Genomic DNA, 27,152 nt, shown 5'->3' on the forward strand with positions numbered 1-27,152 from the left:
GCACAGAGCAGCACACACCCCCGTGCACTGTGGTATCACTTTCACAGAATCTCTGCCAATATCTGGGGAGGAGGCAGAGGGGAAGGGAGGGGGCAGGTCGCCGGGCCAAGCAAGCAGGAAGTGTGAGCACCCAGCACCTCTCTGCTACTTCACACTCTTGGACGGTGACGAAGGAGGCGGGGAGCAGATGGGGTTGCATAACGGGGTGGGGAGGAGGCTCAGGATAAAAGGTCCAGCTGAGGCTGCCGCTGGTGGACGGCGGTCAGACCAGGACCATGGAGCTCAGTGTCCTCCTGCTCCTTGCTCTGCTCACAGGCCTCTTTCTTCTGCTGGTCAGGGGTCAGCCAAAGGCCCGCGGCCGCCTCCCACCAGGCCCCCGTCCTCTGCCCTTCTTGGGGAACCTTCTGCAGATGGATAGGAAAGGCTTGCTCAATTCCTTCTTGCGGGTGAGACAGATGGACGGGGCCCTGCGGTGGGCTGGTTGCTGCCTCTGTACTTGGGGATCCCTCAGCAGGAAGAGCAAGGCCTCCTTCCAGCTCAGGGGTTGGGGGGGGACGGCTGGTGTGTGAAGGGCCTGAGCCTGAATCTTGATGGAGAGTGGTCAGATGGCCAGAGGCATCCCTGCTCAACTGGAGCTGTGCGAGGGGCGCTGTCCTGGGGGGTGGTGGTGGTGAGTGGCCGTGCAGAGGTGTGTGGATGTGAGCCACAGTGCAGACCTTTGCTGTCCTCTGTCACCCTCGGCTGTGACCTGGGTGCCTGCCTATCCCTGGAAGAGAGGAACAGGGTGGCACCAGTCCAGGGCATATTATTTCTGCCAACAAAAGGGAGCAAAGGCTGGCCTGAGTCAGGGCTGGGACCAGGCGTGGGAGGGGGGCCAGAGGGAGGGTGGGTAGGGAGCGCTTGTTAACATAAATAGCCAGTTGACACTCTCCGTCATTTACCAGGCCCTGTGTCAATTCTCTGATGCATGCATTTGTGTTTAAATATCTGCTTATTAATAATTAATCGACATCCATGACCCTACTTTCCAGTGGGGGAGCTGGAACCCTGACAGTGGCTCCCAGCTCCTCTGTCCCTTTCCCCCGCCCTGCAGACCACCCTCCTGAATCTCAGGTCTGTTCTCCCTTTTGTTTTGATACATATATATATATATATATATATTTCTGATCAGTGGCCTATTAGTTAATAACATTTTGTTGTTGTTGTTGTTGTTTGGTGCTGAGGCTGGAACCCAGGGCCTCATGCATACTAGGCAAGTTCTCTACCAAGCAGCTATACCCTCAGCTCCATCTCAGTGTCATTTTTTTTTTTTTTTTTGGTACCGGGGCACTCGACCACTGAGTCACATCCCCAGCCCTATTTTGGATTTTATTTAGAGACAGGGTCTCACTGAGTTGCTTAGCGCCTAACTTTTGCTGAGGCTGGCTTTGAACTCATGATCCTCCTGCCTCAGCCTTCTGAGCCACTGGGATTACAGGTGTGTGTGTCACCATGCCTGGCTATCTCAGTGTCTTGTGACAAAAACTATTTTTTTTAGTACAATACTTATTTGAGAATAAAAACTATTTGCTTAAGGAGCATATAAATGATGAATGATTATAATTTATGTATGTACATATGTGTTTATCATAGACAGTCAAGTCAAGCATGTGGTCTTTAGTGACTATTTGACATTGTCCATCAGACCTGAGAGATGCAATGTATCTGAGTCTCAGACTCTCAAGTTATGGGACCTTTTGAATTTTTCAGAGGAGTTACACAGAGAGTCTCATGATTAGATAAGACATTGTTTGAGTTGCATCTGTGCTAGGCAGTGCTCATAATCATAGTGTGAGCTGTGACAAGATTTGGGAAGGTGGTTAGAGGCCAAGTTGGTTCAACTTTTGGACAGAAACATCCTCTTCATCTCAATTCACTGAACTTCCTCTTTTATAAAACGTGCATTATACTTGTACATAATGGTGGGATTCATTTCAACATAATCACACATGATGAAATAATCTTTTCTCTTTCTCAGTCCCCAGTGCTTCCTCTCTCCATCCCCTCTTCTCCCCCTTCCCCTCCCTCTACTCTCCTGGTCTTCCATTTATTTATTAATTTATTTTTATTTTGTGCTATACATAAAGGTGAAATTCACTGTGTACGTTCACAGGTGTACATAGCACAACTTTGTTAATTTCATTCCAAGTTACTTCCTTTTCCCATCCATCTTCCCTCCCCCTCAATCTTTTCCCTCTACTCTACAGATCTCAATTCTGTTTTTATGGGTTCTCCCCTGACTCTTATCTTGCTTAAGCTTCTGCACATGAGAGGAAACATTTGACCCTTGATTTTCTGAGTCTGGCTTATTTCACTTAGCATGATGCTCTTCAGTTCCATCCATTTACCAGAGAATGACATAATGTCATTCTTTTTTATGGCTGAGTAGAACTCCATTGTGTACATATACCACATTTTCTTTATTCTTTCATCTGTTGACAGGGATCTGGACAATTCCTTATTTTGGGTATTGTGAATTGTGCTGCTATGAATATTGATATGCCAGTGTCACTATAAGATGCTGATTTTAGTTCTTTTGGATAAATACCAAGGAGTGGGATAATTGGGACTTATGGTGGTTCTTTTCCTAGTTTTTGAGGAATCTCCATTCTTCTTTTGAAAATGGTTGTATTAATTTACAGTCTCACAACAATGTATGAAAGTACCTCCCCCCCCCCAGAAAATCAACCTACATAATTCACCATATAAATGGAATTAAGGAAAAGAATCATGATCATTTCAATAGATACATAAAAGGCCTTTGATAAAACCCAACACTCATTCATGTTAAAATTCTGGAGAAACTAAGGATAGAAAGAACTTACTTCACCATTATAATGGCTATTATATGACAAATCCAAAGTCAACATCATCCTGAATACAGAAAAACTGGAAGTATTTCCTCTAAAATCAGAAACAAGACAAGGATGTCCACTTTTACCACTTGTATTCAATATAGTTATTGAAACTTATAGCCAGAGCAATAAGGCAGGAAAAGGAAATTAAAGGGATACAAATAGGAAGAGAAGAAGTCAAATTATCTCTTTTTGCTGATGACATGATCCTCTATCTAGAAGACCCCCCCAAAAAAACTCCACCAGAAGACTTCTAGAGCTGATAAATAAATTCAGCAAAGTAGCAGGATACAAGAGCAACATACCCAAATCAATAGCTTTCCTATACTCCAATGGAACTGCTGAGAAAGAAATCACAAACACTATCCTGTTTACAACATCAGAAACCAGAACAAAATAAAAAGTTGGGAATAAATCTGACCAAGGCAGTGAAAGACTAGAGAACATTGAAGAAAGAAACTGGAGACCTTAGAAGATGGGAAGTGTCCCCCATGTTCTGGTATGGGCAGAATGAATATTGTCAAAATGGTCATACTACCAAAACTGTCATACAGACTCAATGCAATTCCCATGAAAACAGCAATGATATTCTTAAGATAACTAGAAATAACAGTTCTAAAATTAATTTGGAAGAACAATAGACCCAGAATAGGCCAAAGAAATCTAGAACAAGAGGAGCAATGCTGGAGGCATTGATCTCAAATTATACTACAGAGCGATAGTAACAAAAACAGCATGGTATTGGCACAAAAACAGACATGGAAATGAATGAAATGGAAAAGAAGACACAGAGTCAAATCCGCATAGATACAGCCATCTGATACTTGACCAAGGTGCGAAAAACATACGTTAGAGAAAAGATAGACTTTTAAACAAATGGTGCTGTAAAAGCTGGATATCCATATGAAAACAAAGGAAGATTTCTGTCTTTTACCCCGCCCCAAATTCAACCCAAAGTGGACCAAAGACCTAGGAATTGGACCAGAAACTTTGCAACTGCTAGAAGAAGACAGAGAATCAACACTCCAACATATTGGCTCCGACACCAACTTCCTTAACAAGACTCCTAAAGTGCAAGAATCAAAACTGAGAATCAATAAGTGCAACAGCATCCAATGAAAAAGCTTCCGCACAGCGAAGGAAATGATTAAGACAATGAAGAGAGAGCCGACAGAGTGGGGAAAATCCTTCCCAGTCTCTCCTTTGACAGGGGATTAATATCCAGGATATATAAAGAATTCAAAAAACTCAACATCAAAGAAAAAAAGTTCAATCAATCAATAGGCACTTCTCAAAAGAAGTGGGCAACAGATAAATAAAAAAAGTTCAACATTCCTAAGAAGCAGGTAAATGCAAATAAAAAACGACATTGAGATTTTCTCTTGCTCTTGTTGGGATGGCAATCATCAAGAGCACTGGCTCCTCTTCAAGGGAGCTTTCTAAGGCCTCAGAGGCTAACTGGGTGCCCACCGTCCTTCCACTAGCAGAATTTGCTGCCCCCCCCCCCCAGCTCTTGGTGTCTTACTGCCTCTTTTCCTAATGAGGGTTGTTGAAGATATTGGCAATAAAATCCTTTACAGATTCTGAAACAAGTCAAACTGACCACGGGATTCCTATTTGCCTAAGATGTGAGTTTAAAAAAAGACGTGGTGGTCAACTTGTCGGAGTGCAGGCAGCGGGGACTTCTTAGGAAGGGATTTTATATGGAGCGTGGAAGGGGTGGACATTCGCTGATCTCTGAGGCATCTTTTCACTGTAAGATTCTATGATCCTGGGTATCCTGTATATTTTACAAAAGTAGTTCAGACTCTATGTGCTAATCATTTGTTGGAAAGGCTAAGTTAGCTTTGTGTCATAATAACCCTGCCATGGTGATGTCTGGGGACAGTGAAGGAGATCACTAGGGGTGAGACAGGGTGGAGTAGCCCAGAAACCACTGCCAACAGCTGCTCTGAGGAGGTATCTGGTTGACCTTCTACCTGTAACTAATGCAAATAAAGAATGTTTATAAACCTGATTCCACTCTATAGTAGGACCAGTTGCAGGTTCAAGGACATAAGCTGAAGGACCTGCCCTTGAGGAATGGACAGTCTGGCTAGAGATACGAAAAAACCCACAAAGATAAATTAGGTAACAGTTAAGGGCTCTCTTGGGTGGTTCCAAATACAAGTGAAGAAACATGAGTTTTGGGATCATTTGAAGGTCCAGAAAGGGTTTATGTAAGAGGTAGGACATGAACAGAGCCTCAAAGACTGGATGGAGTAAGGATGAGTGGGGAGAAGAAGCCATTTCTGAGGATATTCGGGAGAGTTGAGCAAGGAGCAGGCCCGAGTGAATGAGAGCAGGACACGGGGAGTGGAGAGGAGGTGGGAATGGAATGATGGTAACAGGGTAAGGAATTGACTTGTCTGAGCCAAGGGGAACAGTAAGAAATAATGTGCTCCACCAGACGGCAAGACAGTCTTCGTCTTATTTCTGTTGCTATCAAAATGCCCAAGTTCAGGTGTTTTATAAAGTAAAGAGGTTTGTTTGACTCAGAGTTTTGGAGGCTGACAGTCCAAGACCAGGCAGTTCCATCTGTTCAGCCTCTGGTGAAGGTGTCCTTAGGTGTGTCACACATGGAAGAGAAGAGAAAAGGGAAGTGGTCATGTACAGAAGAGGCCAAACATGTGGGGTGGCCTCCTTTTATAACAACGTGGTCACTCAAGAACTAGCTCTCTCTGCAAGACCAGTATCAATTCCTTCTGAGGGTGGTGCCATCATGAACTACCTGCCACCTCTAATAGTCCAACTCTACAGGTTCTACCATCTTTCCATGCTGTCACATGAGGGCCCAAGCCTCCAGGACATGAATCCATCTCTCATAAAATAGGTAGGAAGCCAGGGGTAACTACTCCACGCAGAAAGTTCCTAGTGCCAAGTGCTGGTGATCTCCAGTGGTGATCCCCGGAAAGAGCCAGTAAGGATCTCCCAGGCACGCTGCGGAAATGTGAGGGTGGTGGCCTGATTCATTCACAGAGGATAACAGCCATGTAAGCTTGGAATGCTGTGGCTCTTTTCCATGTGGCTTCCCACACCAGCTTGCTGGTAGCCCTGTGGCTTGTGGACGTGTCCCTTAGGGTAGTGTCTGGTGGCTGTGATTTTTGGCTTAAGAAGTCCAGAGCTGCTCTGGCAGGCAATTGTGTCTGGGAGGTGGTTTTGTGGGTTTTGGTTCAGCTGTGGATGTTACTATGATTGACAACTTAACAATGTGTGGGGTTTCCTAGATCTGCAGGGGAGTTTCAGTTCCTTTAGGAAGTCATTCCTGAGACCCAGATGTGGTCAGATCTCTACCATGCACTTTCATGGTTGCTATGATTATCACTTGCCTCTCCTAATTGGGCCGATGTCCATGGCAATGCTACATTTTCCTTAACCCAAAGCATATGAATGCTATGGTTCAGGTCTGGAATGTTCTCCAAAGACTTACCTGTTGTAGGCTAGTCCTCATTGCAGTGATGTTCAGAGGTGGGGATTTTAGAAAATGATTGACTCATGAGGGCTCTCATTAATGGATTAATCTACTGATGGATTCATAATTTCATGGAAATATTGGCAGGTTGTAGAAATGGTAGGAGGTGGGACCCAGTTGAAGGAGTAGGTCCTGGGGATCATGCTTTTGGATCTATATTTTGTCTTGACCTCCCAAACCCATGCTTCTTGGCCGTCATGAGCTAAACATATTTCCCCACCACACCCCTCTGCCACAGTGTTCTGTTCACTTCAGGACCAAAGCAATGGAGTTAGTGAACTATGGACTGAAACTATGAGTCAAAACAAATATTTTCTCCCTTAATTTGTTTTTCTCAGGTATTTTGTCTCAGTAACGGAAACTGAATAACACAGGATATTGGTGTTGAGAAGAGGGTTGTTGCTATGATTACATTTGATCATGTTTTGGAAACCCTTGGAACAGGTTTGCAGGAGGAATTTGGAAAATCTTGGCAATGAGGGATAGAGAAGCCTGAGAATGTTGTAAGCAGAGACTGCCGCAGTCTGGCTGGGCACAATTCAGGAGCCACTTGTCAAAGGAAACGAACTTTATTTTTAGAACACACACACTGCACCACACAGCTCTTCAGGAAAACCCTCAGAGCCCAACTGCCACCACCGGCTTCCCACAAGCCTCTCAACCTCCCCCACTCCTCCTGCTCTTGAGGCCAATTGGCTGGGTCGCATGTGCAGAGCCAAAAAAAGTCCCCCAATGAGCAGCTCTGTGGTCTGAAAGGGCGGGGAAACAGCCCAATGAGCATCACCACAGAGGAGCCAATCAGTTGGCAGCTAGAAGTTTGCTGGGGCTGCTGTGAGCCAATCATCAGCTGGCAGCTGGAAGTTTGCTGGCAGCTGGAAGTTTGCTGGGGCCCCTTCGGCTGTGGCTCTCAACAGAGACTAAGGGATATTTCTGGTGCAAGATCAGAAAACCAGAATGCTGTCAGGAATGAAGGTAGTGAAGACCGTGCTCATGAGGTTTCCGATGGGAGCAAGGATTCTAGTGGGTGTTGAACCAGAGGCCATTTATGACACATTCTGACAAAAATCTTGTATACATTTTGTCTGTGCCCTGAGACTTTGTGTGAAGTTGAATGTAAATTAATCTGGAAAAGGAAATTTCAAGGTAGTACAGCATTCAGGCAGCAACATGTGGACTGCTGGCTGCTTGTGGCTATATTTACTAGGCAAATTGAGAGCAAGAAGCAGAGCAGAAAGATTCTGAAAAATCTTTAGTTTGGTTGGAAAAGAAGTCCATATAAAGTTGGGGCCAATGAAAGTGTGGTCGCTTCAAGGATTGGCAGCTCTAAAAAGAAGCCAAGTACATCGCAGCTGAACAATAGAAAAGATGTTTTGAGGGTATCTCAGGAACTGGCCAGACCCCCTCAACCCCCTTTGCAGGCTCAAGGGTGTAAAAGTGTAAACTCCTCTGAAATAGCTTGCTTTAAGGAGAGAGTGCCAGGGCACCCTGTTCCCACAGTGCCACCAGGAAGTTGTTTCCCAGGATCCTTTTCACTGTGTCAACCATCCAGGCATTTAGAGGCCACTATGAAATGGTCCAAGGGGGTCTGCCTACCACTGCTCCTTCTGGTAGCAGAGCAGACCTGGGTGTCAGCCACATGGTGCTGGCTTTTTAGGAACGTAGAATGCTAGAGTTATAGGGTCATAGAGGCTTTCCTCTTTCTCAGCACCAATGTTCTGTGTTATTCAGCTAGGAGACCAGGCAGTGTGGGACAGGATCAAGATCCTTGTGGGCAGCTCCTAAGAGGGGACGCTCGAAGCTGGGAGAGTGAAGCCAGCACAGACCCCAGGAATTCGGAGAGGATGGGAATGCAGAATATCTGCTCAGGGAAGCACCTGGCGGTGAGCAGAGACACCCAAGACAGAGGCCATGTGGACTGCCACCAGCAAGGCCATCAGGTGGAGCTCTTCAAACCCTGGGGGTACACCTCCTATCACCATGGGGCCAGAGTACCCAACGTGGAGCTGCAGGAGTTAGTGTTTGCCTGTTGGGGTTCAGTCGTGCTTTGGCCCCAGCCCTCTTTTTCTGGGCCTCCACCCTGACCTCTTGGAATGGCTGTGCTGACCCATGCATGTCCCACCGCTGGGTGTCGGGAGCATGGAACTTGCTTTTTGCTTTTTATAGGGGCTCACAGAGAAGAGTTTGCCTTGAACCTCAGAGTAGCCTTTTGAATTTGGACTTTTGGGAAATGCCAGCACTGTTTAGTCTCTGTGGATTCTTAGAAAGGGACTAAATGCATTTCGCATTGCAAAATGTGCATGAGATTTTGGGGGCCAGGGATAAAATGTTATGATTTAAATCTAGAATGTCCCCCCAAGGTTCAAGCATCGAAGGCCTGATGCTCCATGCAGTCGTGTTCAGAGGTGGGATTTTTAGAAAGTGATTGGATGACGAGGGCTCCGATCTCATCAATGGATGAATACATTGATAGAATCACATTTTGATGGCATTCTTGGCAGGTGGTGGAAAATGCAAGAGGTGGGGCTTAGAAGGGAATGGGTCCTTGGGGACTATAGTTTGTTTCCAACTTTTTTCTCTCTGCTTCCTCGATGTCGTGAGTGGAGCAGCATTTTTCTGATACACCCTTCTGCCATGATATCCCACCTTTCCTCAGGCCCAAAGTAGTGCAGCTAGTCAACCATGGATGGAAACCTCTGAAACCAAGAGCCAAAATAAGTATTTCCTCCTTTAAATTGTTTTTCTCAGGTGTTTTGTCACAGTGACAAAAAACTGACTAACATATCTGAGCACAGTGCTGCTCATAGTATCTGGCACACAGTAGGTGCTCAGTAAATATGTGTACATGAGTAAAGGAGTAAGTGCATGAAAACACAGGTCTTCCTTGGCTGGCCTTGCTACAGGAAGGGTTGCCACAGACCCAGTGCCTGCCCCCTTACTGGTTTTTATCACATAGGCAGAGGCCCCGAGTGCATATGATTTCATTTTAATTGCTTTCCATATATCACAGGGGTCCTATAGTGTTCTCCCTGTTGATTTTAGGGCTTACTTGAGACCAGCTGCCTATTTCTTCTGGCTTATTTCTATCTTTTGGAATGCAAATGTCTTCCCTAGGCCTGTCTCACCACTGCAGTTTGGAAATCTATAACTTAGTTTGATTTCACAGGCTCATAGCTGGAGGGGAATCTGCCTCAGGGTAAATTGTGCCTTGAGTCTTAAGACTTTGGTGGCTACTGGGATGGGATGAATGTGTTTTGAGTGGGGAAGGCACATGAAGTAGTCCCTTGGGGCCAGTGGTGCAAGGCTATGGGCAGAATGTGTCCCTCGATGTTCATGTGATGAAAACTTAGTCCCAAGGCAACTGTGTAGAAAGATGGGGCATTTAAGGTGACTGGGCCTGAGGGCTCTGCTTTTAAGGTCAAAGTGGAGAGGCATCTGGCAGGGCCTAGTTGTGTGTCATCTCTAGCAGAAGCCACAAGAGAGGTGGCTGAACTCACTTCTATAGCAAACCCACTCTTTTTTTTTTTTTTTTTAAAGAGAGAGTGAGAGAGGAGAGAGAGAGAGAGAGAGAATTTTTTAATATTTATTTTTTAGTTATCAGCGGAGACAACATCTTTGTTTGTATGTGGTGCTGAGAATCGAACCCGGGCCGCACGCATGCCAGGCGAGCGTGCTACCACTTGAGCCACATCCCCAGCCCCAGCAAACCCACTCTTATGATGATGACAGTGATCCACTCCCAAAGCAAGGCTTGACCCATGATCGAAAACCAAAATGACCCAGGCTGTGCACACACAATTTGTAGAATACCCTGAGGATTCCAGAGCCCCTAAAGCACTGTCACGGTCCCTCCCAGGATCTTCTAGGTCTCCACGATCCTCCTCCTGAATGGGAAGGAGGGCGTGCCGTGTGTGTCAGGATCTGAAGGACTCGGGGAGGTGCTGCTGTTCCTTCTCCATTCCCCAATAAGCCCCCAGATCCTCCTGGAGTCAGAGAGATGTAGATTTGTGTCAAAAGTTCAACTCTTCTGGAATCTTCTATAAAATGAGATAGTACCCGTAGAAACGTGTGACTCTCACGGTTGGTAGGCAGGTCAAATGGGACTCTGCCTAGAGGTGGCGTCTGGTAAGTGCTCGCCACGACTCTTACTTTGACCCACTCAACCGTTTACTCACTAACTGAATAATGATCCACTGGCCAACTTCATTCCACAGTTGCTCCACTGTCCCGTCCCTCCTCCCTCCTCCTTGATCCCCTCCCTCTGCTCTACCATTCTCCCTTCTATTTTTCATGAGATCCTCCTTTTATTGTTTATTTTTCTCTAATTCCTGCATATAAAACATTTGACCCTTCACTTTCTGAATCTGGCTTATTTCACTTAGCATGGTTCTCTCCAGTTCCACCCATTTACCAGCAAACGACGTATTATTATTCTTTACGGATGAGTAACATTCCATATATGTATGTGTATCTATAGCCAAACCTATACCTGTACCTAGATGTATATCTGTCTCTCCTTTTCTTTAAAATTTTTTTTCTGCTGAGGGACACCAAGGCTGTTTCCATAACTTGGCTGTTGTGAATTGCATTTCTATAAACGTTGGTGTGTGTGTATCACTATAGCATGATGATTTTAGAGTTTTTTTTTTTTTTTTTTTGATAAATACCAAAGAGTGGGCTAGCTCGGTCATATAGTGGTTCTAATCCTAATCTTTTGAGGAACCTCTATATTGGTTTCCAAAGTGGTTGTACTAATTATGGTTCCATCAGCAATGTGTAAGTGTAGCTTTTCCCCCAAATTCTCATAAGCAATTATCATTATTTCTATTCTTGACGACTGCTGTTCTAACAGGGGTGAGATGAAAGCTTAGTACAGCTTTGATTTGCATCTCCCTGATTCCTAAGGATGTTGAACATTTTTTTTTGGTATATTTGTTGGCCATTTGTATTTATTCTTTTGAGAAGTGTCCATTCAGATCATTTGCCCATTGACTGAGTGGGTTATTATTATTATTATTTTTTTGGTGTTAAGCTTTTTGAATTTTTTATATATTCTGGTTGGAAGCCTGGCTGGGAAAGATCCACCCCCCCATTCTGTAGGTTCTCTCTGCCATTCTTAACTATTTCCTTTGTGGTACAGAAAATTTTTAATTTAAGGCCATCCCATTGATTGATTTTTTTGGTTTTATTTCTTGAGCTCTTAGGAATCTATTTATTTATTTATTTTGGCCGGGGACTTTTTATTTTTTCACTAGAGCATTATAATTATACATAGTATTTGGGTTCATTTTGACAAAATCATACATGCAAGAATTTCTTTTTTAAAATTTTAGTTGTAGTTGGACACAATACTTTATTTTTATTTAATTATTTTTATGCGGTGCTGAGGATTCAACCCAGTGCCTCACAGGTGCTAGGCAAATGCTCTGCCACTGAGCCACTACCTCAGCCCCATGCAAGGAATTTGATTTCAATCCCCATCCCTGCCTCTTTCCTCCCCGCCTCCCTCCTGTACATAAAGGTGAAATTTCCTTGAATTGAAGGATTATTTGAAGCCATCTCTTCCCCTGAAGTCCATTCTGTCATTTTAAATTTCGCCATTGATGGTGCTTTTTTTTTTTTTTTTTGTAGTTGAATATTAACTCCATAAGATCCCTGTTAGATTGAGCCAGTTTGGGGGATGGGTTGTGGTAAAGACATGTCAGGGGGCTGGGGATGTGGCTCAAGCGGTAGTGCAATGCGCAGGGCGCTGGGTTCGATCCTCAGCACCACATAAAGATAAAATGAACATATTGTTTCCACCTAAAACTAAAAAATAGATATTAAAAAAAAGAAGATGTCAGTATCCATTAACCTGGCACTGCTGGGAGCCCCTGAGGAACAAGCTGTCTCCTTGGGAGGCAGTGACACAAGAAGGCATTGTATTAACCATGGGGAATAATTAAGAAAACGTGGAACTTAAAGCATTTTTTTTTCCCTGGAAGAGCAGGTTCTTGTACGGCCTCATCAAGACGGTGTGCTTCTGGGCCCAGGTGCAGTGGTTTTATACATATATTTAGTTGTAGATGAACACACAATATCTTTATTTATTTTTTATGTGGTGGCTCAGGATCAAACCCAGTGCCTCACACATGCAAGGCAAGTGCTTTACCACTGAGCTGCAGCCCCAACCCAGCTGCAGCATTTTTAAGGAGTCCTATTAAGGGAATTGGTGCTTGCACCCATATGCTGGAGTGTTGACCCTGAGTTTTTTTTTTTGTTGTTGTTGTTTGTTTGTTTTTTTTTCTAGCAATTTCAATGTTTCTGGTCTAATTCCTAGGGCCTTTGATCCACTTTGAGCTGATTTTTATACAGGGTGAGATAGAGATATGGTTTCATTCTTCCACATAATGGATATCCTGTTTCCCCAGCACCCTTTGTTCAAAAGACCTTTTTTCCAAGGCTCATGTTTGGGAATCTTTGTCAAGGACCCCATGACTGTATGCTGTGTGAATGAATGAATGTATCACAATGAAGTCCACTTTTATGTATAAGGAACCAATTAAAAAACAAAAACCAGACAGAAGGAAGACTAGTAGAGGAAGAGAATCGGGGGACGGAGAGGGGAAGGGATAGGGAAAATACTGGGGATGGAAATGGAGCAAATTATGTTTATAAATAAGGAAATCCTGTCGTCTGAGGTGTCCATCACTGGGGGACATTATGTTAAGAGAAATAAGTGGGGCACAGAAGGACAAATACTGCATGACCACACTTATGTTAAGTGGATTGTGCAAGTGTCACACTCATTCAAATAAAGGGTAGATTGCACACTACCAGAGGCTGGGGGAACTGGGGAGATGTTGGTCAGAGGATACAAATTTCAGTTAGGCAGGAAGAATAAGTTCCAGAGGCCTTCTGTTCTTCCTGGAGACTACAGTTCCTAACAATATATTGCATGGGTAAAAGTTGCTATGAGAGGTGATTTTTATGGGTTCCCACCATGAAAAGGTGATAAGTGTGTGAGGTAATAATGAGCTTGATTTAGCCATTTCACAATGTATTCAGATGTCAACACATTATGCTGCATGTACAACTTCACTTGTCAATTAAAAGATAAATTAAAAATATATATGTAAAAAAATTCACAGGGCACCTTGTGTGTGCTGAGGGATATTCCAGGCATGGATGATGTGGCATCTGAAACAGGAACACAAGGTCGCTATGCTCCTGGACATTCCACAGGGAGAGACATGTTAACCAAAAAAATAGGGTGAAGTTAGGTAGATGAGCAATGATTGACATAAAGCAGTGTGATATTTTAGAAAGTGCTGGGAGATTATTTTAGATGCATGGTCAGGAAATAGACATGGTCCTGCTTTGTTTCTGGTATAGACCCTGAAAGAAGCAGAGGGAGGTATGGCACCAGGGGGAGCAGGTGGTGTTCAAAGAACCTGAACAGGAATGAGCTCAGGGGACAGCACGGAGGCTGATCAGGGCGAGCAAGGGAAAAGGGGAAGAAGTCAGATAATGGGGGGGACCACAGGGTTTGCAGCTGAGTGGACCAGGATGGAGACTGTGGTGTCATTCTCAGTGGCATGGGGACATTGGAGGGCTTGGAGAGGGTCAGGGATATTAACTAAATGACACTTAAATAGTATTGCTGTGGCTTGGAGAATGGCGAAACCGTATCAAGGGGCATAAGAGTAAAAGCAGAGAAGTCAGTGGGGGGACTTTGCACAGATCAATGCAAGATGTTTTTAAAGTAAACTTAACAATTTCTATTTTACTTTATTTATTTATTTTTTGGTACTGGGGATCGAACCCAGGGGCACTTAACCACTGAGCCACATCCCCAGCCCTTTATATATTTTATTTTGAAATAAGGTCTTGCTAGGTCACTTAGGGCCCCACTAAGCTACTGAGGCTGTCTTTGAACTTGCAATCCTCCTACCTCAGCCTCCCGAGTCCCTGGGAGTATAGATGTGTGCTAACATGCCTGGCCATTTTTATGATTCTTTGAGTCAAGTTTTTTCGTAATGTTTAACTCATCCTAAAATGTGCACAACTTAATGAATTTCTACAAACAGCACACTTATATCATTGACATACAGATCAAGTAACAACTGGGCTGGTCCCCTTCCAGTCACTACCCTTCCACTTATTCTGACACTCTGGGTTGGTTTTCTTTGTGTCTTTGAACTTCATGTAAATAGATGTAAGTGTAAAATCACTTTTCTTTTGTGACTGGCTGCTTCCATTCAACGTGTCTGTGAGTTTTCCAAAGTTATTGGTTGTAGCTGTATTTTGTTCTTTGTCAATGCTGCATAATGTTCAGTTGTTGGAAATTGTCATTGGATTTATTCTATATCTACACTGATAAACACTGTGTCAAGCAATCTTCTATGAATGTTGTGGTTGATATTTTTGATGAACACGTTTGCTGGGCAAGTATTGAGGGATGAAGTTGCAGAGTATGCATGTGATCAACTTTAATAAACAAAGTTTTCCTCCATAGCTGAATTTTCTACATCTATAGGTCCATTAAATTGTGGATTGAAAATACTTGAAAAAAGTTGTGTTCATTTTGACTATGTAATGACATTTTTCTCTTGACATTATTCCCTAAGCAATACAACCTATTTATAGGAACACATTTGCATTCCATTAGGTATATGTCATCTAGAGATGACTTAAGTATACAGAAGGATGAATATATACACAAGTATTATGCCATTGTATATTAGGGACTTCAGCATCTCAGGGTTTTGGTATTACTCTGAGGTCCTAGGACCAATTCCCATAGACGCCAAGGGGGTAATGGCACAGTCTAGCAATTTCCCAAGCTGTACAGATATGATGGCTTTTACCATTTCATGAGCATCATTAGAAGACCCTTCACATCTGCCAAGTGGGTGGGTCAGAGTTGTCTTCTCAGGAAATGGTCAGGAGGCGGAAAGCAGTTGGGTCACAGAAAGATTCTTTGAGAGGCGCAGGAGATGCGGCCAGACTCAAGGGTACAGGCAGGATGGCATTAGAAATACTGAAGCATGTGGATGCTTAGGGCCCAACCAATCAGAGTGGACCTGCCCAGACTGTGCATTGACCCTTTAATGGCTGGAACCTGAGAAGGGGGCTGGCGGCTGAGGGAGGAGGGTCTTGTGGGAGACCCCTCTGGACCAATCTGCATCTAAGCATTTCATGGTTAACAATGGAGGTGTGCACAGACTAACATCAACCCTGGTGTGGATGTGCTTGGCAGCTTCGAGAGAAATATGGGGATGTGTTCACGGTGTACCTGGGACCAAGGCCTGTAGTCATGCTGTGTGGGACAGAGGCCATACGGGAGGCCCTGGTGGACCAAGCTGAGGATTTCTCTGGCCGGGGGAAAATATCTATGGTTGAGCCAATCTTCCAGGGATACGGTGAGGACATAGAAGTCCCTGGGATGGGGTGGGATGGAAGATGGGACCTGGGAAAGGGGAGTCTGAGAAGGGAGGACAAGGGGTGGGGACAGAGCCAGACTCCTTCCAACTTCCTCTGCAACCCTTGCCTCTCCTACATCCCCAGGTGTGATCTTTGCCAATGGAGAACGTTGGAAAACCCTTCGGAGATTCTCTCTGGCCACCATGAGGGACTTCGGGATGGGAAAGCGGAGCATAGAGGAACGGATTCAGGAGGAGGCTCAGTGTTTGGTGGAGGAGCTGAGGAAATCCAAGGGTGAGGCCCAGGGATGCACAGGAAAGAAAGAAGTGGAACAGAGAGGGATGTGGGGTGCACAGCAACAGAAAGACAGAGAAGTACACATGCACAAAAAGAGAGTAATGATGGAGAAACAGAAAGCCAGAGAGAGAGAGAGAGAGAGAGAGAGAGAGAGAGAGAAACAAAGCAGAGAGAGAAACCGAGTCACAAAATTAGAAGGACAGACAGACAACAAACCTTAGAGAAAAGTCTGCAGAGGAATGAGAGAAAACAGGTGAGACCCAGAGAGAGGGGGTCACTCTCACCTGAGGTTCCTGGGCTCCCAGCCCCCTCCTTCCCAGCCTCAGAGACCAGGACTGCGCCTGCCAAGCACAGGCATCAGTGAACAAGTGAAGAATGATTCAAAAAGAACAGAGAGCCCTCAGGGTGCAGGGAAGAGACTACCTGGGTGTGGGAGTGAGAGGTGCAGCCATTGAGGATTCTAAATCTGCACAAGGCATTGATGGAGCTCTGCTCTGCAGCCCTGCCCCAAGGACTTGATTCTAGGAGGTCACACAGTCAGAGGTGGGCCCCAGAAGGGAGGCAGGGGAGTGGCCAACAGCACTGGTGTGTGGATCTGAATTCTGCCCTTGTAATGAGAAACTACCGTGAATAAATTATTGAACCTGTCTGTCCATCTACAGTGTGTGGGGGATAATAGTAGAATTGTATTTTTTTACTATGTTCTGGTGAAAACTAAATATGCAAAGGGCTTGGAATAAGGCCTGATACAGGCTGTGCTAGTAAGTGGGCGTTGTATGGATATTCTTACCTTTTATTACTGAGCAGCAGTGGACAATCCCAGAGAGCTGGGGCAGCAGCCAATTGTCCCCAGGCTCTGGAGTCTGTGACCTGTGACCTGCTGCCTTCTCCTCCTAGGGGCCCTCCTGGACCCCACCTTCCTCTTCCAGTCCATCACGGCCAACATCATCTGCTCCATCGTCTTTGGAGAACGATTCGACTATAAAGACCGAGAGTTCCTGCGGCTGCTGGACATGTTCTACCAGTCATTCGCGCTGATCAGCTCTTTCTCTGGCCAGGTCTGGGAAAGGAAGGAGGCTGGGGGTGAGGGGAACAGTAGGGTCGTGGGAAAGGATGATCTGCTTTTGGGGAACAGAACTGCATCTAGAGTTGGAAGAAAGGTAGATGCCACATGGAGGGCCGGGATGTGAGATGTGTAGAGAGGGAGAGACGGTGAGCAGGGATCAGAAACAGAGTCCCAGAGAGACGAAGAAGAGGAGGGTTGGGAGAAAGAAGAGAGGAAAAGAGAGAAGACAGAATAAGACAAAGGTGGGGGGAGAGAGAGATTCGCCCTAGAGGTGTTGGGCCCCTGGATGTCTACTCCCCCCACCTGCTAGCTCAGTGAGGGAGACCTCACGGCCCCTTCCTTCTTGCAGGTGTTTGAATTGTTCTCCGACGTCCTGAAGTACTTTCCCGGCACCCACAGGCAAGTCTACGAGAATCTGCAGGAGGTGCTCACCTTCATCGGCCACAGTGTGGAGAAGCACCGAGCAACCCTGGACCCCAGCGCCCCCAGAGACTTCATTGACACCTACCTGCTCCGCATGGACAAAGTGAGGCCTGGGGCGGGGAGGTGGGGGAAAGAGGGAGGATGAGGAAAGGAGTAGGCAGGGGGGAGGGGGCGGGGGAGGAGCTGGGGGGGAGAGGAAGACCAGGGAAAGGAGGAGGGTCTGACATGAGAGGGAGAGGGGAAGGGGCGCTGGTGATGGGGACACACAGGGACCAAAAGAAACAGGAGAAAAGACCCTTAGAGGCAGGAAGGGACTGGGGGACAAAAACCAGAAACAAGCCAAAGAGACGGAGAGAGAGACACCAAGCCAGGGAGAGCCAAGAGGCGGAGGGAGAGAGACTGTGGCTTGGCCCTGCTGAGACCCAGGGACCCCGGGGGAGACCCAGAGAAAGAGGGAGGGGCCTGGGGGCAGGCGAGTCCCCTGTGGGCTCCAGGCCCTGACCTGCCCTCCCTCTCCTCACCTCTGGGCCCAGGAGAAGTCCAACCTGCAGAGCGAGTTCCACCACAAGAACCTCGCCATTACCTTGCTGTCCCTCTTCTTCGCGGGCACCGAGACCACCAGCACCACTCTGCGCTACGGCTTCCTGCTCATGCTCAAGTACCCTCACGTGGCAGGTGGGCCCGGGGGAGCGCGTGGGGAGGTCCTCTGATCCCCTCCTGGCTGCAGAGGTGGGGCTGGGGTCCTCCACGGATGAGAGGCACCCTGACCTCTGTTTCAGGAGCTGGGCAGGCTCAGGAGGTCTCCTGCTGAGCCCGTGCTGTGGGCGGTGGTGAACGTAGAATCTGTTGACTTGTTCTTCCAAGGTTTTCTGTCATCCTTCATTTATTTATCCAACCTTTTATTGATTCACATACATTGAGACTCCCTGATTCTTTCATCAATGATTCATCCAAGGACATTCTCATTCCTTTACTTATGAGTGAGTTGACCTTCAGACAATGATAGTTGAGTGACTGTTTTCATTGAATCATGGCTCATTCATTGGCATGGATCCATCCATCCTTCCCTGAACTGTCTCATTCCTTAATCATTCCATCAAATAGTCTTCAGTGCATCCTTCTTGCATTAAATAAATTATTCATTTATACATCCCTCATTTATTTATCATTTAATCTATGCATTCATTTTCTCCATTATTTTGCATACCTCCACTAATTTATTCATATATGTATTTCATAAATTAAGCATTCATGTGATTAGTGACTCATAGGGTTCATTTTTTTTTGTCCAAGAATCATTTATTAATGGACTTATTCATTGATCCACCTATTGATAAGTTGAATCATCATTCATTCATTGGTTTGCCCATTCATTCATTAATCTTCACATTCAGGCATTGATTTATTATTGATAGGATTGATGTAGGTGGCCATTTCTTTATCTGTTGTTCATGGATTCACCACTGGTCTTTTCCACTGTTCTATTCCCGAGGACTTAACACAGTGCTTCATCTATAATGCACTCATGATAAATATTAGATATTTTTTATTCATTTTAGAGGGATGGGTGTAACAGCTTTTTAGCTTGTAGTCCTTCATCTCAAATTGCATGTGAAATCATGGGGTGTGTGTGTGTGTGTGCGTGCACGCGTGCGTGCACACACAAGGTACCTGTGCATGGGAGAGATGACGCATCACATTCATTAGAATTCAAATAATGAGATTTCTGGTTGCATCTCCCTCTTCCCATCCCCCAGCTAATTGCTCTGAGGTTATCAATGATCTGAGCCTTGATGTAGGAATTTTGTGGCTCAGTAGTCCACAGAGAACAGCCTCACTGATGAAACAGAGCTCATTGGTCCCCTTTTCTGTGCAGAAAGAGTCAAAGAGGAGATTGCACAGGTGATTGGCTCACACAGGCCACCTGCCCTGGATGATCACTCCAAAATGCCATACACGGAGGCAGTCATCCACGAGATTCAGAGATTTGGAGACCTCCTCCCCATTGGTGTGCCCCACAAAGTCACTAAAGACACTGTCTTCCGAGGGTACCTCATCCCCAAGGTGAGCCCAGCTGGGTTTGGGTCTGCTCTCTGTGGGCGTCCTTGATTCGCTTAATCCCTAATTTCAACCTCCTGTGCGTTTCTCGGCTGGGCCCCTTGTTTTCCTTTTTGTTTGTTTTATCACTTTACTTATTTTTCGTGGGGCCAGGAATGGCAGTGTCTCTTGATCTTTCAACCTTTCCTCAGAACACTGAAGTGTACCCCATCCTGAGCTCTGCTCTCCACGACCCGCATTACTTTGAAGAACCAGACACCTTCAACCCTGACCACTTTCTGGATGCCAACGGGGCACTGAAGAAGAACGAAGCTTTTATGCCCTTCTCGGCAGGTAGGCTGGACCTGGGATCCCTTTGCAGACACTAGAGGCAGGTCCCATCTGCTAGGTCTTTGTTTAGTGAGCATCAACATATTCCAGTTGCTTTACCTGTACTGTCCCATTCCATCTTCACTACCGCCCTGCTAGGAGACTTGAAAAGTGACATTATGTCCCAAGGCTCACTTTGATAAGCCGGATCTTGGGCAAATGTTGGAAAATCCCTAGACCTGAGCAAAGTTGTTTTCTTAAAAATCAACAACCAAAAAGTATTTATTAGCATGACTCCAAGCCCAGTGCTTAATAAAGGGCTAAGATAATGCAGCTAAAAACTCAGAGAGGTTTCATCCCTAGTCTATTGCCTCCATATGACCCAGCTATCCCACTCCTTGGTTTTCATCCAGAAGAACTAAAATCAGCATACTATAGCTATAAATGCACACCAATGTTTATAATGACAGAATTCACGATAGCTATGTTATGGAACCAGCCTTGGTGTCTGTCAGCAGATAAAGGGATAAAGAAAATGTGGTATAGTTGCAAGGCATGACTAATCCCAGCAGTTTAGGAGGCTGAGGCAGGAGGATTGCAAGTTCAAAGCTGGCTTCAGCAACTTAGCAAGGTCCTAAATAACTCTGTGAGACCCTGTGTGTAATTAAAATATAAAATAGGGCTGGGAATGTGGCTTAGTGGTTAAGGACCCCTGAGTTCAATGTTCAATACCTGGTAACAAAAAAAAAAAAAATGTGGGGTGTGTGTGTGTGTGTGTGTGTGTGTGTGTGTATTCATCCATACAGAAGAATGAAATGATATCATTTGCTGGTAAATGGATAAATGGATGGAATTGGAGAACATCATGCTATATGAAATAAGCCAGAAAGTCAAGTGTGAAATGTTTCTTTCATATGTGGAAACTATAGGAAAAAAAAAAGGAATAAAAAAGCGATCTCACGAAAACGGAAGTGAGACCAGTAGAGCAGAGGAAGGGGATCAAGGCAGAGGGCAAAGGAGAAGGAGAGGGAGCTACTTGGGAATAAAACTGACCAAGTTATGCTCTGTGCATGTACAAACTCACAAACCCCACTTTTATCTATAAGTATTATACAACAACTAAAAAAATAAATGGAGGGGGAAATCAGTAAAGAAGAGGAAGGTGGAGACAGGGCTCTGGCTCAGTGGTAGAGCACTTGCCTAGCATGCATGAGGCCCTGGATTAGATCCCCTGCACCACATAAAAATAAAAAGAGAAGGAATAAAACTGACCAAGTTATGCTCTGTGGGTGTACAACCCCCCCACTTTTATCTATAATTATAATACAACAATTAAAAAAATAAATAAAGAAGAGTAATTAAGAGGAAGGTGGTCAGGGGGAGGGAGGACGGAGGTATAGAGAAGTCCTGGGAACCAAGATAGTTATGTGCACTTTTAATATGTCACAATGAATCTATGATGTCTAATTATTATGCATCAATAAAAGTGTAAAAAAAAAATCCAGATCATGTACAGACACAATTCCTGCTCCAGGAAACTTATAGTCCACAGTTGGTTTTCATCAAGTTGTCCCCAAATAATGATCTTATTAAATTATTAAATGCCTGGCACTTAGAACTGCCTGGCACAAATCAGTTACTATCGTTAATAATCTGGCGTTATTTGGGAGCACAAAGTAGGAAATACTAATTTTGGTGGGTAGGTGAGGAAAAGCTCACCTGAGAAACTGGTTTCCAGGCAGAGGCCTGGTGGGCGAATGTTGATCAGCTACGGGAAAGAAGATTCCAGGTGGAGGCAACAGCAGGGTAGAGTTAGGTGGCCCATTAGAGCAACTGTAAGAAGCTCCAGCTATAGATTAGGAAAGGGACTGAGTGTGAGGAGCTCAGCCCGGAAGGGCCTTGAGGGCTGGAGAGGAGTTTGGATTGCTCTTTGAATACTGGGGCTGGGGAAAGTTTTTTTTTTTTTTTTTTTTTTTTTTGTGTGTGTGTGTAGGTGTGTGTGCGCGCGCTAGGGATTCAACCCTGGAATGTTTAACCACATCCCAGCCCTTTTTATTTATTTTTAAGATTTAGAGACAGGGTCTCCCTAAATTGCTGAGGGCCTTGCTGAGTAGCTGAGGCTGGCATTGAATTTATAATCCTGCTTCAGGCTCCCCATCCTCTGGGATTACAGGCACGGGGAAAGTCTTGGACACACTTGGCCCTGTTCCCACTCTTTACTCTGGCTTGGTAAAATAAAATTTCAGACAAGGTAAATTTGTAGAGTTTATTTGAGCAAAGTAACAATTCATGAATTGGACCACATCTTGCAGTGGTGAAGCTTTAGAGAGCTCCACCCAGCTGCATGGGCAGGTAGTGATAGACAGAAAAGGAACCAAATAGCAGAAACAGCTAGCTTGGTCCAGAGGTTGGTCCACGTGGCCGCCTTTGTCGTGTCTGAGCAGTTGATAGCTTGTGATTGGCTGAAGTGTAGCGCTGTGATTGGCTGAGGCACAGTGCTGGGATTGGTTGAAGTGCAGGGCTGGGATTGGCTGAAGAGCAGCGCTGGGATTGGCTGAAGTGCAGCGCTGGGATTGGCTGAAGTGCAGCGCTGGGATTGGCTGAAGTACAGGGCTGGGAGAGGCTGAAGAGCAGCGCTGAGATTGGCTGAGGCTCGGTTATTTGTTCCAGGAATGTGGTCTCCGATCGGTTGCCCTTTAGTTAATGTTAAGTTACTGTGCAGTTTGCTCAGTGGGGTTTAGGCCAGATTTAACTTGTAAGCCCCACCCAAGGAAACCCCAACATCCAGGTTCCTCATGTTTTGGGAGGAAGGAAGGCCCCAGAAACAAGATCCTAATTATCAGTTCCATCAGTGACTTCAGTGGCCCAGGGCCCTGGCTTAGCTCCCGCCTCTGTGGAATGTGGTCCTCAGGGTCCGTTCTGTCTTAAGTGAGAGCAGGGAACACGTGGGGTGGTGGGTGAAGGTCAGCTCCCCATCCAGTAGCCCCATCCTAAGTTTAGGGAGAGGCAGAGACTTAGAGAAGTAAGGACTGAAACAGAGCTAAGCAACAGAGAAGAGATGGGGACTAGGCAGAGACAGGGAGATCATGGCGAAGGAGACAGTCTGTTAGAGACAGAGAGTGAACCTGAGACCACAGAGGAAGGAGAGAGAGAGAATGAATAGACAGAAGTGAAGAAGAAAATGTAAAATGGATAAAACAAACATAAAACAACAAAACTTCTTAGGTATAGACCAAGTGCCCCAAGCCGAAAAAAGAACAAAGTGAACCAATAGAGTGTTGGAATAAAGGAGCCAAAGAAGGGAAGGGTGTGCTGAGAGAAGACAGCAGGCCTTAGGCTACTGGAAAGATCTGGATCCCCAGCCAGTTCCAGAAGAACCCTCCCAGAGACCTGCCCTGAGTACTTCCAAGGTCCCATCTCCTGACATCTGGAAGTGCCAAAAGTACACAGACCCCTTGCCAGATGCATCCAAGCAGGCACAACTTGGCAGCAGCTTGAAAAGCACAGGGGATGCCTGGAATTCTGCCCTCCACTGGGCCTTCCCAGGGCGGTCAGTCTGCAGATGAGGAAGCACTGAAGCACCTGGAGGCGCTCTGTGTCCCTGCCCGACTTTTCAGGTCATCTCTGTCCTCCTTCCTCTCTAAGCCTGTGGTCTAAAACTCAAACCCCTCTGAGTATCCATCTGAGGGAAGCCATAGAAACCCTGCTCATGGGCATTGGTCCATTCACTACTTTATGAACAATTTTGGGGGGAAAATTTTTGAAGCTGGTGGATTTCAGGTTGAAACTAGAAGAAAACCCAGAGACAGACGTAACACAGAGTGCCAGAAACACACACACACACACACACACACACACACACAGACACACACACACACACACACACACACACACTCACACATGCTTACTGGCTCTTAGATCCAAACAGCAATAACTACACCTGTAGGATTCCTAATGCAAGCCAGGTGTTAGTCTAGGAGTTTCTACAAATTCCAACTTTGCCTTCAGTCATCCTGCCAGTGCCTGGTAAGTACTATTCTCCTTGTGAAAATGAAGAATGTTAAAAATGTCAAGTCAGAAATATGCACACACATACCTACACACACTGACACACCCAAACACAAGTGGGTCCTTATCTCCTAGGAGGCCACTGAACCCTTTGAAAATCAAACAATAGCTATAAACTCTCTCCTATAACAATCAACTTGAAGAGTCCAACAGGTTAAATATGAAGCCTGTGACAATCCGTAGCAGTGCACAGGTGCCTGGGCTTTGGGGTATGGCAGGCAAAGCATGTGCCTTGGCCCCAATCCCACATGGTGATCCTCTGTGCCCACAGGGAAGCGCATCTGTCTTGGTGAAGGCATCGCTCGCAACGAACTGTTCCTCTTCTTCACCACCATCCTCCAGAACTTCTCTGTGGCCAGCCCGGTGGCTCCCCAGGACATCGACCTCACTCCCCGGGAGAGTGGTGTGGGCAGAGTGCCCCCAACATACCAGATCCGCTTCCTGCCCCACTGAATGGGCTGAGGGACAAGGGCCAAAGGATCCAGGGTGATTGTTTCTACCCTGTAGAGAATGACCTCGATGGCCTCCACATTTTCCTGTGTCTGAGAGACCTGCTGTACCCAGCATCTTCCCTGTCCTTGTCTGCATCAACATGGGAAGGTCCTTTGTGTAGTCCTACTTCCTTCCATCATGCTGTAGCTCTTCCCAGTCCCTCAGGTGTACTCCTTTCCCCTATTCATAGAATTTCAAAAGTCAGAACCAACCTTGAAGGTAATCAAGTACCTTTCTAGGTGTATATAACTGGGGACAAGAGAGGAAACCTGGCAGTAGGTCCTTCTGCAGTTCTGCCTCCCAGGACACAGCTCATGCTGAATAAATTCTTCCTTGCTCAGAATAAATACAGCCCCATTTATCCATTCCTTGTGCTCCATCATCTGTGCTGAAGGGCTTCACATAAGACCTCCCTCTCTCTTTCTCCCCCCCCCTCTTGTTTTGGTAACAGGACTGAATTCGGGGACATTTAACCCAGGCCCCTAGAGTCAGGGTCACACTAAGTTGCTCAGGGCCTCACTAAGTGGCCGAGGCTGGCTTTGAACTTGCAGTCTTCCTGCGCCACTTGGATTACTGGCTGTCCAACCTCAAACCTGGCAGCCCTCTCTTGAGGCCTCTCCCCAGCAGCCCCCTGTGGTGGATGCGGTGACCATGCCCATTTTACAGATCAATAACAGAGGACAGGAGAGAGCCTGTTCTCCTGAGGTCCCAGAGCTAGCGGGTGGAGGAGCCAGGCTGCACTCTGGCTCTAGAACCCAAACTCTCCCCACAGAGCCTTCCTCCATATGTATATGTATACATATGTTTATATTGAGATAAATTAACATAACACAAAATTGACCATTTCGGAGTGTAGAATTTAGTTCAATCCCAATTGTGAACAAGTACCACCATCTCGTTCCCGATGTTCACGTCGCTCTTCCCCAACCCCCTGGACCTATTAAAAGCCACTCCTCAGTCCCACTGGCCCAGGCCCTGCAAACGCCAACCTCGTTTCTGTCTGATGGACCTGCCTGGTCCAGCCGTTTCACATAAAGGAATCCTCCGACGTGTGGTTGCGTGTGTCGGGTTCTTTTTCTTCACACAGCACCTCGTGGTCCCCCACACCTCGGAAGCAGTCTTGCCCGCCGTGGTCCTCCTGCTGCTGTTCCTGGCTGCCTGTCCCTATGGCTCCTCTCTGGGGAGGGGCCTCCAAGCCCACGTGTCCTGAAGCAGCACGATTCCACGGTGGCACCTTGGATCCCTGGATATTTATTTGAAATCTTCTGAAATCAAACCAACATCCACAGCCTGACCTCCCACATCAGGAGGGGACCCCACCTTTTTGCCTATGACTTATTGATGGTCATGTCCCCAGGCACCTTTTCAGAGGGACTGCCAGCTCTGTGAAGGGACAGTCTGCCATTCCCTTCACTGCTGCCCTCGGAGCACCCCAGCAGTGTGTGGCCTCTGACGGGCCTTCGAAATACCTGGTGGGTGTGCGTGGATAAAAGACAACATCAGCCACCCTCCACCCACCCCAAACCCAACCAGACCTCTGCCATCAGACCATGTCACCTCTGTGGGTCACTGTCTTTCAATACCTAGAATAACTTCCTGCCACCAAGGGGCTCAGGGAGGCCCCCATTCTGCCTGCCAGGTCTCTTCGCCTCTCATGCTGGATGCCATCCCCTGATGAAAATGACTGAGAGTCACTTGTCAATGGAGTCACTTGAAACCAGCCTGGACACATCCCACCCATTGGCATGTCCTTGAGGGACATCCCACATTCTAGGAGCTGTCTCCCTGCAGCTAGTGGCCAATGGGAAGCTGGCTCTGGGACTAAACATGTGGCCTGCTCAGTGCCTGCCTCCCTCGGAGCTCTGCCAAGGTAGGGTCCTGGCACACCCTCCTCCGACAACCACAGATGGTGAGGAGGGCGGGGAGAGAGGAGAGAAAACAAAATAAAACAAAAAACAAAAAAAGACAGAGAAAAGCCAGGGAGGCAATGATAGATCTAGAAAGAAAAATCCAAAGAACAGATTTATAATGAAAAAGCTAAAGCTAGAATCAGGGGTGAAACAGAGGGTTAGTGAGGTGAAGGGGAGGGGGATCAAGGACTGATGGGCGCAGACAAGAGAGTGGACAGCCTCACAGAGGGTCAGAGGTGGAGAGAGACATGTACACAGAGAGTGAGACAAGACAGACCCTGAAACACTAGAGAGAGAGGGGTGTGAAGACAGCGCTCGACTGAAAGACCCATGAAAGACCTGGCCAAGTGACAGAGACCAACCACGCAAGGGAAGATGGCCCAGCCAGGTCAGAGTCACGCAGGAGGACAGTGCAATGCAGGGACACGCAGACCTCCACCATGGGCCTCTCATCCCCAGGGACCTATCCGGACCCCACCCTCCTCTTTCACTCCATCACGGCCAACCTCATCTGCGCCGTTGTCTTTGGTGAACGCTTTAGTTACCAGGATCCCAAATTCCTACGTCTGCAGAGTTTACTGAAGGAAACCTTCACCATCCTCAGCTCCTTCTATATCCACGTGAGGTCAAAGATTCTAGGATGGGCCAGGAATCTGGGTGGTGGATCCTGGGATGGGACCTGGTGCTCCCTGTCCCGAGCTCAGGAGCAGGAAGGCAGTGTG

General features: G+C 46.3%; 1 protein-coding gene across 1 annotated transcript; it reads left to right on the forward strand.

Moving 5' to 3' along the window:
* Positions 1-235: 235 nt before the first annotated feature.
* Positions 236-26,530, forward strand: LOC143384379 (cytochrome P450 2B4-like). Its single transcript, XM_076839429.2, has 9 exons — positions 236-446; positions 15,644-15,806; positions 15,952-16,101; positions 17,002-17,162; positions 17,520-17,696; positions 18,127-18,268; positions 19,470-19,657; positions 19,843-19,984; positions 24,300-26,530. Exons 1-9 carry the CDS (start codon positions 276-278, stop codon positions 24,479-24,481), a joined length of 1,476 nt encoding a protein of 491 aa, XP_076695544.2. The 5' UTR covers positions 236-275; the 3' UTR covers positions 24,482-26,530.
* Positions 26,531-27,152: the final 622 nt, after the last annotated feature.

This window comes from Callospermophilus lateralis, chromosome 18, assembly GCF_048772815.1.
Source record: "Callospermophilus lateralis isolate mCalLat2 chromosome 18, mCalLat2.hap1, whole genome shotgun sequence".
Lineage (NCBI taxonomy): Eukaryota > Metazoa > Chordata > Mammalia > Rodentia > Sciuridae > Callospermophilus > Callospermophilus lateralis.

Excerpts from the sequence above, each read along its gene's own strand:
- LOC143384379 (XM_076839429.2), top strand. The coding sequence starts at position 276 with ATGGAGCTCAGTGTCCTCCTGCTCCTTGCTCTGCTCACAGGCCTCTTT. Across the intron at positions 447-15,643 it reads TGCTCAATTCCTTCTTGCGG|CTTCGAGAGAAATATGGGGA; the intron begins GTGAGACAGATG and ends TGTGCTTGGCAG. Across the intron at positions 18,269-19,469 it reads CAAGTACCCTCACGTGGCAG|AAAGAGTCAAAGAGGAGATT; the intron begins GTGGGCCCGGGG and ends TTTTCTGTGCAG.